Source organism: Pelophylax lessonae (assembly GCF_965119305.1).
Source record: "Pelophylax lessonae genome assembly, chromosome: 3".
Classification (NCBI taxonomy): Eukaryota; Metazoa; Chordata; class Amphibia; order Anura; family Ranidae; genus Pelophylax; species Pelophylax lessonae.
In genome coordinates, this window is record NC_138770.1 from 377251484 (window position 1) to 377264728 (window position 13245).

Genomic DNA, 13245 nt, shown 5'->3' on the forward strand with positions numbered 1-13245 from the left:
TTATTAAAAAAAAAAAAACACACACACACACAAAACAACTCCCATAACTGTTTTCTAAACATCATATTTACACATGAATAAGAATTCCAGTGGAAAGAATCTTCTTGGATAAAAGTTCAAGTGAAAGTGTAAATGATTGTTTTGTATGTGTAATTGTTTTATAAATATTCTATTTAATTATTATAGATAGGATGAAAAAAATAATGGAAACAAAGTTTTTTACAAATATTAAAAATTAAATTGCCAAATTAAAGTCATATTTGTCCCAAAAAACTGATGAAATGTTTTGGTATAGACTACAAAGCCTAAAATATATAATGCGCAGAACTGAGACATCACCAAAATGAAAAAAAATAAATAAATCTTTCTGGGACTCAAATGGTTAAGAACAAGTCATCAGTGCCAACTCTATCCTAATTTTAAGTTTGGTGTGAATGTAATATTGCCTATTCCTTTATATGTTTTCATAGCACAGCACAATACTTCTATAACTATATTTTATGTTGTATGTATGTTTCTACTTGCAGTGGAACTATACAGGATATTGTTGATGTGTTGAGTTACCATATAAACTATTGGTAAAAAAAGAATGCTATACATGGTGGTACATTGGTTGTGATAAATAAATTGGCTTAGTTACTATTACCATATAACTTGTTGGATTCCATTCCTTTGGGGAGTGTTATCTGAGCTTCATTTAACACTGCCTGAATAGAGCTCAGCCTTTTTGCACTAAAGATTCATTAAAGTACTGTAATTGTGAACTTACTATGTTATAAACACTTTCTAATACAGGTATAATGATGCAGGTACCATAACTGCTTTTGCTTAGTTCCGGAAATTATCTCTTACCTTCTTTTTGCATTTTTTTTCCTTTTTTTTTTTTTTTTACAAGGTTCAGTCATGTGACCATGCATCTTATCCTCCTGATAGTTGGGAGTGGGGTTATAGGGCACTGTGCAGACACCCAACATGACTGTACTCCAAAGTCTGTTCAACCTGAGGCAAGACACAGGCTATGCTAGTGCATGGGGCATGTTCAAGAGGCAGGGTATGATTGGAAGGGGTTGTGATGGCTGAACAAACTACTCAATAACAGGCATGCTGTGTGTCTGCACAGTGTCCTGTACCACTGAAGGGCCAGCTAAAGGATTAAAATAACCATGTAAGCACAGCTCGGATGCTGTGCTTTGTGTGGTCAGTTTAGTACATGGAAGGAAGGTTACTGACAGGATCCATCAGGTACTTCAGATCGAAAAAGTAAAGGATAGAGGCTATAATTTATAAAATACATAAATGTGAACACGTAAAAAAAACTATTTAGGGTAACATACGTTTAAAAACTCATGTCAAAAGTGTGGGTCAATGCACTAGAGCTTTTGGGGTGACCATTGAATGTTTTTCAGGCGGTTTTATTCTGTTGACTTCCATCCTGGGATTCTGTGTACTCACCTGAGAGATCCTAGTGACTCCTTTTCAGATGATGTGGGCCTACATATAGTGGCTGGCAGAGTACCTGAAGTTAACCTATGCTGTTCTGTCCCTATCTAGGGTCACTAATAGTGTTTATATTGGTCGTTAACTGTTGTGTGTCTAGGAAAAGGTAAAAAAATGTCTTCTCTGAATAGACTCAGTCGCCAACTTAAAAATTTAAGTCATAGGTTTGGAAAAATAAAGTATTTTCAATTTTTACTTGCTGCGTTTTTCCGTTGCGTAAATGATTGGTATTGGATTGATATGTGCCTTTGACTTTGCTAGAACAGGGATTCCCAAACTACGGCCCTGCAGCTGTTGCAGAACTACACATCCCGTGAGACATTGTTAAACTCTTGACATTCACATACATGACTAGGCATGATGAGAATTGTAGTTCCTGAACAACTACAGGGCCATAGTTTAGGAATCCCTGCACTAGAACATTTGATTTGCTGGAATGTCAATTCCCTAGCAAATCCCCTGCCTCCTTGTATGGTATAGTGTTTTTCTCTTCTGAGAGTGTCTGTCTGTTTTCTGTCAAGCTGGCCTAGCTCCTCCACCCCTCCCTTTCCCTCCCTATATGACCTTTTATGACGCTGCCGGGAAAAGGGAATTAAGTAACCACTCTGGGGCTGCTGACATCACAACTAAGATGTTAGCGCTAAACAGCTGTCTCATGGCTTTTGGGTACCTACACCGTGGAGGCTTTTACAGGTAAATGACAGGTCTAAAAAAATTGAAATGCACATATATGACACTGGAGATCAAAATTAGAGAACATTTTTTGAACACTTTATTTTTTCAGAACTAATTTTAGTCTTCATTGCTCAACATTTGATGGAATTTTTGTTGTGGCTATACCATGCTAATAGAACAGTGTTTTTCAAAATAACCAAGGCACTGTAACAAAAAAAACCTTTATTTTGTAGAAAACTCAATGATCAAAATTGGAGAACTGCAATGACTGGCACAGAGAAAGATTCCAACTAAAATTCCTGAAGATTACAACAAACAATTAGTAGGAATGGGGGGGGGGGTGGGCTTGCTTTGAATGACTTCAGCACATCTGCGGCCACAGGACATCACTAGTCTCTCACACTGTTCTGGTGTGATTTTGTTTCCACGCTTCCACTACAGTCACCGAACTGTAGAGGAGACTAGAAGATTTCTTGGCCATAACTTTGTCGCCAAGGATTTTCCAGAGGTTTTCTATTGGGTTTAGATCAGGACTCTGGGCTGGCCATTTAATTATTTCAATGTTTTCAGCTTCAAGGAACTGCTTTACCCGTTTTGCTGTGTGACAGGGTGCATTGTCGTGCATTCAAATTTCTGGCTGATTGCGTGATGAACACAGGGAAGGAAACACCTGTTGTTGAAGAAGGTTCAACATTTGCATTCACTCTTCCATGTAGCTGTATAAGAGGCCCAACTACTACTGCAGAAAACATCCCCTAAAGCATGATGCTCCCCTCTCCTCCTTTCACTGACTTCTTTACACACTTTAGGTTCAGTCTTTCCCCAGTTTGACAACGAACATAATGTTTCCCATCAGACTGAAATAAATTAAACTTGCTTTCATCACTAAAAGGAACTTTGGACCAGTTCTCCTCTGTCCACACAATATGCTCCTAAGTAAAGGTTAGTATAGTCTTTTGATTCTTTCTGCTAATGAGAGATTTGGTCACTGCAGAGTGGGCTTTTAGTCCAAATTCTCTTAAACGGCGAGATACTGTATGACGGGACAGATCCTTGCTCTGTTCAGCGCTGAACTGGCGAGAAATGCTGCAGCTGTAGTTGAACCGATTGCCCACTGAGATTCTCTGCATTATCCTGTCCTCTCTTGCATTTGTCTTTCGTGGATGAATAGCCTTCTTGAAAATTTTGTGACGTAAAGATGCAAGATTCTAAAATCACAGATTTGGAATGACAAACTTTTCTTGCTATGGCTGAAAAGATCATCCCTTTGGCCTTCATCTGGACAACCTGCTGCTGGAGCCTCACTATCTTGCAAAGTCAGTGAAAACTGGAAAGTTAGGCTGCCAGTTAAACAGGGTTTGTCAGAAAATATAGAAATTAGCACAAAGTGCCAGGTTAACACCAATAACTGTGAGGTATCTGAAATCGTTCTCTAATTTTGATCAGTGTTCTTTTTCAAATCTCATTGATGTTTTTTTTGTTCTGTGCTTCAAAATATATGTAATTTATGAAATATGCTCAACACAACTGCTCTTTTACTCTTGTTTAGATCATTTCAAATAGAACTAAGAAGTGACCTTGAAATTGTAGGTTCTTCTCTAATTTAATTTTGATCTCCAGTGTAGTTTTATGGGAACGTTTTTTTTTTTAATGAATGGTCTAGTGACAGGGTCTCTTTAAAAAGATCTGCATTCTTTGAAATTCTTCTAATCCAGTTACTGAATGACTGGTCCTGAATACATAGCACATTTGTAAGCCATGTGTTGCAAACTGTTCTGGCAATTAAGAAGTGCCATTTAACATTTTTATTTTTTTTTAATGCCTGATTTTTTTTTTTTTATCCTTTTTTTTGCAGCTCTGTTGGAGGAGCTTGTTAACTGTGGACGTTTAAAGGGCACAGTGGTCGGCGGGAGACAGGATAAGGCTGTGTTTATTCCTGACATCTATGCCAGAACACAGAGCAATTGGATAGACGCATTTTTCAAGCAAAACGGTTACCTAGGTAACACACTTCTTTCTCTATTTTGAAGTAACAAGGAGGGCTTTGTCATTTCTTGTTTTTAGCTACATTAAGGTGATTTAGGAAATGCAGCTTCTGGCATGAAAAAGCTGGCTTTTTACTTACTGCTTTGAGATAGGCAATAATGCGTCTTTGTTGTTTTGTATGTTATTCAACATTTTGGTTTACCTTTTGTAGGCTTTGACTGAAATAAAAATAGGGGGGAGAGGGAGATGGGTAAAAAAACAGGAAGTTTTACTAATTACAAAGTATTCATTCTCGCATGATAAGAAGATTCAGCCAACCCTATGATGAGTTATAAATAAAACATCTACCAGTACAAACACGCTTTCATGAATCCTAATACAAAGGTAAAATAGTAAAATAGTCTTTTTTTTTTTTTTTTTTTTTTTCTTTCTTAACATCTAATCACCAACAATATGTTGCAAAGTGCACAGAAAGTGAGTTGCTTCTGACATCTGATGGTAAGGAGCAAAGATAAAATGATTATGTATTGGATGCGTCCAGGCTGCACAACACCAAACTTCAATGGTCAATGCAAAGTATGAAGATTAACCACTTGACCTCTGGGAGATTTACCCCCCCTTTATGATCAGGCCATTTTTTTTGATATGGCACTGCGTTACCTTAACTGATTGCGGCGATACATCACATGTGTTATTTGAACACCGTTTTCATTTGCGGGTGCTACTTATGTATGGATTTCTTTTGTGCGCGAGCTCACGGGGCGGGGCGATTTAACATTTTTTTTCCCCCCCTATTTATTTTATAATAACGGCTGAGTGGCTGCTGAGCCAAATTGGTTGTTATCTCCAGAAAGCCGACCACCGGCTCTAAAAAACACTGGACTAATGCCTGCATCACCCTGGTATAACCACTTCTTCAAGCCAATGTACAGGTACGTTGGTTTGCAGGGAAGTGGTTAAAAAATAAAATCCCATTAAACGTATATTGATTGGCTTTCGCAAATGTTATAGCGTCTGCAAACAGTTTTTATTTAATTTTATTTATTTTATTTTTTTTACTTGTAATGGCGGTGGTCAGTGACTTTTATAGCGAGACTGCGATATTGCGGTGGTCAGTCGGGCACTAACTGACACTTTTGACAGCAATACAGTGATTAGTGGTAAAAAATCTGCACTGTCACTGTACTAATGACACTGGCTGAGAAGGGGTTAACATCAGGGGCGATCAAAGGGTTAACTGTGTGCCTAGCCTGAGTTTTACTACAGTGTGGGAGGTGCTTTTAATAGGGGAAGACATGGATCCTTGTCCCTGCTTTGCAGAGACACAGGATCCATGCCTTCCGTCCTGTCAAAAAGTCAATCTGCCTGGTTTACATGATTTTCACCTGCTACCCAGGAAGTGCAGCATCACGTATATGTCCTGTGCACATCTGCCACCTTGTAGCAGTAAAACTGCTATAGGACGGTCAGCAAGTGGTTTGGAATTCTCAATCAGAACATTTGATCTGCATGAGTAAATTGGATATCTTTTAAGCCAGTAAATCAACACTAAACTAGGGCTACACTGGAAATTTTTCTCTGTTGCTACTAAGAGATTTAACTTTTTTGTTTTTGCAGTAATCCGAACAGGCTAGAGCTACACATAAGGTCCTAGTTTGCTAATACTGCTTCTAAAATGAATAGCTATTTAATTGCTAGGTGTAGCAAATGGCCACTAAGCAAGGTAAAATTAAGAAAAGGCAGCTTACTAGTACATTGTCTATCTGGCTAAATATCTAGCCATGTATTCAGCTGGGCTCTAAAGTGCACTAGTAATCAGGTTATGGGTCAGGGTTTCTCAACCAGGGTTCCTCCTGAGGTTGCTAGGGGTTCTTTGAGCAATAGGCAATTTCTGCCTCTCAGATAAGTTTCCAATGACAACATTGTTCCTTTTAGCTATCTGTAAGGAGGTAATTCTTCCCAATGATGATAAGAGTAAGGAGCATTATTCCCACTGATTGTCACACTAATGTGTCATGAGTTGTAGATTTTTAATTTTTAGCAGGGGTTCCCCAAGATCAGAAATGTATTTCAAGGGTTTCTCTGTGTTGAAAAGGTTGAAAAAGGCTGTTATGGATGTTCAAACATTTACATTTTTAACAAGCAGTAAATGGGCTTGAAAACAAGCCTTTAAGGACCTCTATAGCTAAAGTAATTCAAACTCAAAAACATTCACATCTGTTCCTGCCCTCAGCAAGTTTACCGTTTAGGGTCCCTACCACACTTGAGCCAATTAACTTACTAACATGTCTTTGTAGCATGGGAGGCAGAGTACCCAGAGGAAACCCACACAAGCACTGGGAGAAAATGCAAACTCACAGGAGAATTTGTCTGCTACCCAGAACTTGTTAGCATTATCCTTATCTCTGCTCTTTTCTTCTGTGATTTGAACGGATTTAGTGCAGTGGTTCTTTTTTTTTAATTTTTAAAACCAAAAAAGAGCAAATGTGCATCGACACCCCTCATGGACTAAGACGACAGACCCGTATGGGTAAAAGATTGTACTTTTATTAAACAACAATCTTGATAAAAATGGATAAAAATGTAGGGACATACAAAATTAGATTAATCCAATACATAATATTGACAAGTACTCGTTACATCAATGCACAATATGGATGACATACGACTAGTGAGACCGTGCCATTATATCTAATACCATACATAAGTGAGAACACCTGACATGTTTCGGACTATTTATGTCGAGTCCTTCTTCAGAGGTGAGACTGCGTAATGGTATCTTCTAGAATATATAAATATAACCCATTAATTACAGAATTGTTACCCAATTCTGTTATACAATAAGTATATTAGGCACATATCATAGTGTGAAAGTCATAAATGTATAAACATATAAATTATACAGGCTTCATATATACTTACATAGTAATGCATTTACATTTGCACATTGAGGCTAAATGTATGATGGTTAATGCCAGAAGGGGGTCTACATGACAAGGAGTCACCCAAAAGTTCTGACCAATGGGCATCAGAGAGAGCAGGGTCACAATCACAAGGACATGGGGTGGATAACACACACACACACAAGCCAGGCGTGTCATCTGTGGTATAAAAATATTTCAATCATAGAAACGAAGAATCAGAAAAGATCCAAAAATAAGTTGATTAAAAATAGGTGGTTAATGTATTAGGTATTCTATTGCCCAAACTCTGCCTGTGAAACAGGCGCTGTCTGCTCTACAGGGAGTACGGGTCACCTCTGAAGGGTGCCAATTGTACTCAAGAAAGAGCTTAAGGAGAAATAAATGAGTATGGCTGATGCAAACATCATACCTGTCTATTGCGTCGCATGAGTGTGTGCTCAATCATAACACACCACCTTCGGCTGGATGCACTAACACCAGCATAGAGAGGTGGTAGTTAAATACTAGCTCCACGTGCCAGGAGGTGTTACCAGTCAAAATTGTCAATGTGGATCAGCTAGCTGTATTTTTAATGGATCTGTGGGTTTCCTCTGGGTACTCTGCCTCCCATGCTACAAAGACATGTTAGTAAGTTAATTGGCTCAAGTGTGGTAGGGACCCTAAATGGTAAACTTGCTGAGGGCAGGAACAGATGTGAATGTTTTTGAGTTTGAATTACTTTAGCTATAGAGGTCCTTAAAGGCTTGTTTTTAAGCCCATTTACTGCTTGTTAAAAATGTAAATGTTTGAACATCCATAACAGCCTTTTTCAACCTTTTCAACACAGAGAAACCCTTGAAATAAATTTCTGATCTTGGGGAACCCCTGCTAAAAATTAAAAATCTACAACTCATGACACATTAGTGTGACAGTCAGTGGGAATAATGCTCCTTACTCTTATCATCATTGGGAAGAATTACCTCCTTACAGATAGCTAAAAGGAACAATGTTGTCATTGGAAACTTATCTGAGAGGCAGAAATTGCCTATTGCTCAAAGAACCCATAGCAACCTCAGGAGGAACCCTGGTTGAGAAACCCTGACCCATAACCTGATTACTAGTGCACTTTAGAGCCCAGCTGAATACATGGCTAGATATTTAGCCAGAGAGACAATGTACTAGTAAGCTGCCTTTTCTTAATTTTACCTTGCTTAGTGGCCATTTGCTACACCTAGCAATTAAATAGCTATTCATTTTAGAAGCAGTATTATTAAACTAGGACCTTCTGTGTAGCTCTAGCCTGTTACTGCAAGAACAAAAAAGTTAAATCTCTTAGTAGCAACAGAGAAAAATTTCCAGTGTAGCCCTAGTTTAGTGTTGATTTACTGGCTTAAAAGATATATTGTGCATTGATGTAACGAGTATTTGTCAATATTATGTATTGAATTATTCAGTTTTCTCTATCGTCCATTGACAGACGCAGCAGCAATGCTTCTGTACCCTTGGGGTTATGCGCCATCTACAGGAGTAGACTAGGCAGTGAAAAAAAATCCTACTTATAGGGTCTGTCCTTTTCGGCATAACCCCCCACACACTGTGCTCTCAAATCAGTTCCTTGCTGCCTAGTGAAGGAGTAGGACCTAGGTGTTTATTATTTTAAGAATGTTTATATTTATCTTTACTCACTATCGCTAGCTAGTGTCAGGGGGATTCTCCTGAAGAAACTACAAGCGACAGCCGGCTGCGGTTTCGCACTGGATATTCTTGATCCTTACGGTCTCCCAGCTTGGCCAACAAGCATGAGCAGGTTATGGTCCGACTAGGCCTCGCCACGACGGAGCCCCTGTGGATGGGGACGAGCCTGCGAGCGGATGTCTCGCTGGGATGCATTGACCTGGAACGCCCTAAGTCACAGCGTACCCCTTGGCTGGCAGCATCCCCACTCAGGGTGGGAGGCGGCCTGCCCGGAGCGGAGCCTACCTGATCCATGGTATGGTGAGTAACACCAAACCCCTCATGTCACTAGTGGCCTCGGGGGGGGGGGGGGTGATGTGGGCCCACTCCTGGGGATAACAGGACTCTGTTTTTTCCTGAAAGATCCCCCAGGCCTATCAGGACCAGGCCCTGCCCTCCCTGCTCCCGCATGGGGGAGCTATATTCATTTATACAGGGCCTGACGCCCAGGGGGGGGGGGGAGGGGTATACTTCCTTGTCCTGTGGGGTCTTTTTAGGTAGATCCCTGGGGTGGCCTCATGTCTGGGTCCTGAACGCATGGCAGCATTTTCAGCGGCCTTCTTAAGTGTGGGCATCGGTTCTCTGTGTGAAAGGTACAGCGGCCATTTTCCCTGAGCTTCTTATGCTTTTGCATTGGCACCATTTTGTTGTAGCCTGGAGCTACATAGGCAGTCTTGGGGCTCTTGTGATTCTATGTCACTTCCTGTGAAATTTTTCATGCTAAATCCCCATGCTGCAGAGTTGCTGATTACAGTGTGAGGTGGTACAGTGTAGGGGTCTTCTTTTGGGCATTCCTTGGGCACCCTCTGCTCCTGCCACTATTTAAAGGTGACTCTGGTTACAGCGCGATATAGCGGTGCGGACCGCGATCACGATTTAAAGGGGAGAGACACATACAACTTGCAAAATGGAGTCCCAAGCAGTTATTACCCCTCCAGACCCCCTCAGTGTGACTGCCGTTGCATCCGGATCACTCTTATGTCTTTCTGCAGCATTGGAAAATCTGGCGTCAAAGGTGGATTTTGTAATGAAACATGTCACTAGCCAAAAATGCCCTCTGCCTTCTCTGTCCTCTGATTCAGAGCCTGATATGGTCGCCTTGGACAACACCCTCCCTGAGGGATCCCTGTCCTCACAGTCGGATGGTCAGGAGGATATGTCCTCCTAGGCTGCAGTGCGGGAACGTGCTATGGTGGAAGCACTGATTTGTTCAGTAAGGGAAACATCGAAATTGGATGATGAGCCCACACAGTCAGGAAAGCGGGTAGTTTTTGGCTCCCGCAAAGCCTAGAAGTCGGGTTAGGTGTTCCCATGTCCCGAGGACTTTCACAATATTGTGAATGAACAATGGTCTCGAACCATTGGACGGTGTCGCCTAGGGTGGATCATCCTGTTTCCAGGTTAAACAAATCTACTGTGGTGCCTGTGGAAGACTCTCCAGCGTTTACGGACCCAGTGAACAGACGGGTGGAATCCCTTTCCTGCCACCTACATCTTTTGGTGGGCTCGATACTTAAACCTGTCTTTGCGTCCGTTCTGGTTTCTCAGACGATAATGGAATGGGTTAAAGTGCTTAGGGGTAACTTGACCACTAAGATCGTTTCCCAGACTCTGATTGAGCTCACGTACCAGATGGCTCAGGCCCTGGTGTTCCTGTGTGATGCGGCCCTGGACGCCTCCCCTCTGGTTGCCAGAGTGTCAGCGGTAGGGATTGCCATACGCCGCATGATGTGACTGAAGAGCTGGTCGGCGGACTAGGCTTCTAAGAAGGCCTTAACAGATCTTAACAGTGAATGTCTGTTTGCAGACTCCTTGGATGAGTTGATCAAAGGTTTAATGGGGGGTAGGAGTACTATTCTCCCCCATTTTTCAAAAGGTAAGGGGCCCCGCAATAAGCGGGGGCCCTTTTTCACAGCTCATAGGCGGTTTTTTCATGCCTCAGGGGCACAAGAAAAAGGTAAACTGTTCAGAGCCTCTGGAGGGAACAAGGAGGCTTGGTCGAATAGGTCCAAGACTAGCCAGTCCGGTTTGGCGGACAAATGCTCTTCGGCATGCAGGGGCGCCCTCACCCGATTTGGGGGTGGGGGGACGTCTGCGTTACTTTCAGGAACCCTGGACATCTTTGACTCAGGACAAATGGGTTCACAAACAAATTTGTTCAGGGTACAAGTTTGAATTTCTGTCTCGCCCAGCAGACAGATTTTTTCCCTCTTTGTCTGTCTCCATATCGCTTGAAAGATCTCAGGGAGGCCGCTCCTTTATTCAAATCTGTTCATGGTGCCCAGGAACGAGGGCAAGGTGCGTCCAATTTTGGACCTCAAGTCACTGAACCGCTTTGTGTGGGTGCAGAAGTTTCAGATGGAATCCATTCGGTCGGTGGTAGCATCTTTAAATCGAAGGGACTTTCTAGCCTCCATCGATATCAAAGATGCGTATCTACACATCCCTAGATACGTGGGACATCAGAGGCATCTCTGTTTTGCAGTGGCGGAGGAGCACTTTCAATTTGTGGAATTTACCCTTTGGTCTAGCCTCCGCTTCCAGATCTTCACAAAGGTGTTGGCTTTGCTCTGCAAATGAGGGATTGCGATCCTCGTATATCTAAAAGATCTCATGTTGCGAGCAAGCTCTCACTCTACCTTTGTTGGGCGACCTGTCAATCGCAGTCCAGACCTTTCAGGAGTTTGGGTGGACCATCAACTTCAGAAAATCTGAACTAACCCCGTCGGTACGACTGAGTTACCTGGGTCTTTCTTCCCGGTGACAAACTTCAGACGTTGCATGAAGAGATCAGGTTACTGATGGAGAACGTTCTCTCATCTCTGCAGACTTGCATAAGAGCCTTGGGGCTGATGGTGTTGACCTTCTAGGCAGTCCCATTTGCTCAATTTCATTCCAGGACTCTGCAAAATGAGATTCTTGTCAAGTGGAACAAGGGAATCCACAGTCCTTGGACAGAATATGTTTGAGCCGACCCACGAGGTCACTGCGCTCATGGTGGCTTCTGTTACCCGCCCTGAGCCAGGGCAAGTTTTTTCTACCGCTGTTGTGGATGGTGGTCACCACGGATCCCAGCCTGTGGGGCTGGGATGGAGTGCTGGAGAATCTCTGTGCCGAGGGTGTCTGGTCGACAGGAGTCCACTTTACCGATAAATGTACTGGAACAAGTTTTGCCTGCTCCTCTGGACGAATCGGTTACAGGGTTCCCCGCTTCTAAATCAATCCGACAATGCCACGGCTGTGGCCTACATCAATCACCAAGGGGGCACAAGGAGTGCCCGGGCGGCCCAGGAGGTGGCCAAGATTCTGACTTGGGCCGAGGAACGTGTTCTGGCTCTTTCAGCAGTTCACATTCCAGGAGTGAAGAACTGGCAGGCGGATTACCTGAGTCATCAACTTCTGGACCAAGGGGAATGGTCCCTTCATCTAGAGATATTTCATCTCCTGTGTGTCCGGTGGGGCACCCCGGAGGTCGATCTGTTTGCGTCTCATCTGAACAAGAAAGTACGAAGGTTCGTGGCCAGGGCTCGAGACCCTCTGGCCTACTCCACAGACGCATTGGTGGCTCCTTGGAGCCAGTATAGGCTGCTTTATGCCTTTCCTCTGATTAAAGCTGTTGTCGAGGTTCCTCTGCAGATTGGCAGTGGAAAAGGTGCCAGTAATTCTGGTGGTGCCAGACTGGCCTCGCCGGTCTTGGTACGCAGGCCTGGTAAAGATGGTCATTGAGCCTCCCTGGCGGCTGTGTCTGTCAATGAACGAAAGAGAAAACTGGATTTTTGTCTTACTGTAAAATCCTTTTCTCTGATGTTCGTTGACAGACATAGCACCCACCCTTCTGTGGAGCTGGGTTATATATTCTTCTGACACTGCTTGTTACAAGACTGTCGTCCTAGAGCAGGAAGTGGGAGTATACCCCCTGGGACTGCCCATGTGCGTAGTCAAAGTCTTGTTAACCTATATTAACCCTTTCACATCTAGTGTCCTACTCCTAGGAAGATATGGAGCCGTGTCTGTCAATGAACATCAGAGAAAAGGATTTTACGGTAAGTCAAAAATCCCATTTTGTTTTTTTTTTTTCAAAATCCTGGCGTTACAAGCAATTTATTTGTCATCATATCACTGGACTCCCTTCTAACTGGTCATTTGGTCTGGGTTTTGTCTGACAGTGCCACAACTGTGGCCTACATAAATCATCAGGATGCCAGGAGTATTGTGTGTTAAATGAGTTTCATGTCCCTGCAATCTCTGGAGCTGGAAAATTGGCAGGCACACTTTGAGTAGACAATTTCAGCATCCAGAGGTTTTCTAGGACAGCCTTTTTCAACCAGAGTGCCTTCAGGTTCCTTCAGGGGTGCCTTGACAAAATAGTTAAACATTGCCAAAAAATGGTATACTAGCCAGTGGGTCAATGAAGCCAGCCTTTTAGTTACGCAGTTTTGCACATTTGTAG

The 13245-nt window shown here is 42.5% G+C and overlaps 1 protein-coding gene across 1 annotated transcript in view; it reads left to right on the forward strand.

Moving 5' to 3' along the window:
- UFL1 (UFM1 specific ligase 1) overlaps nt 1–13245 on the forward strand; it is a gene marked incomplete at its 5' end in the record, with an annotated part of 139820 nt that overhangs the window by 42932 nt on the left and 83643 nt on the right. The window contains one exon of the mRNA XM_082250898.1: nt 4028–4174. Coding sequence (XP_082107024.1) covers nt 4028–4174 — 147 coding nt within the window. The remainder of the gene's footprint in view (nt 1–4027; nt 4175–13245) is intronic.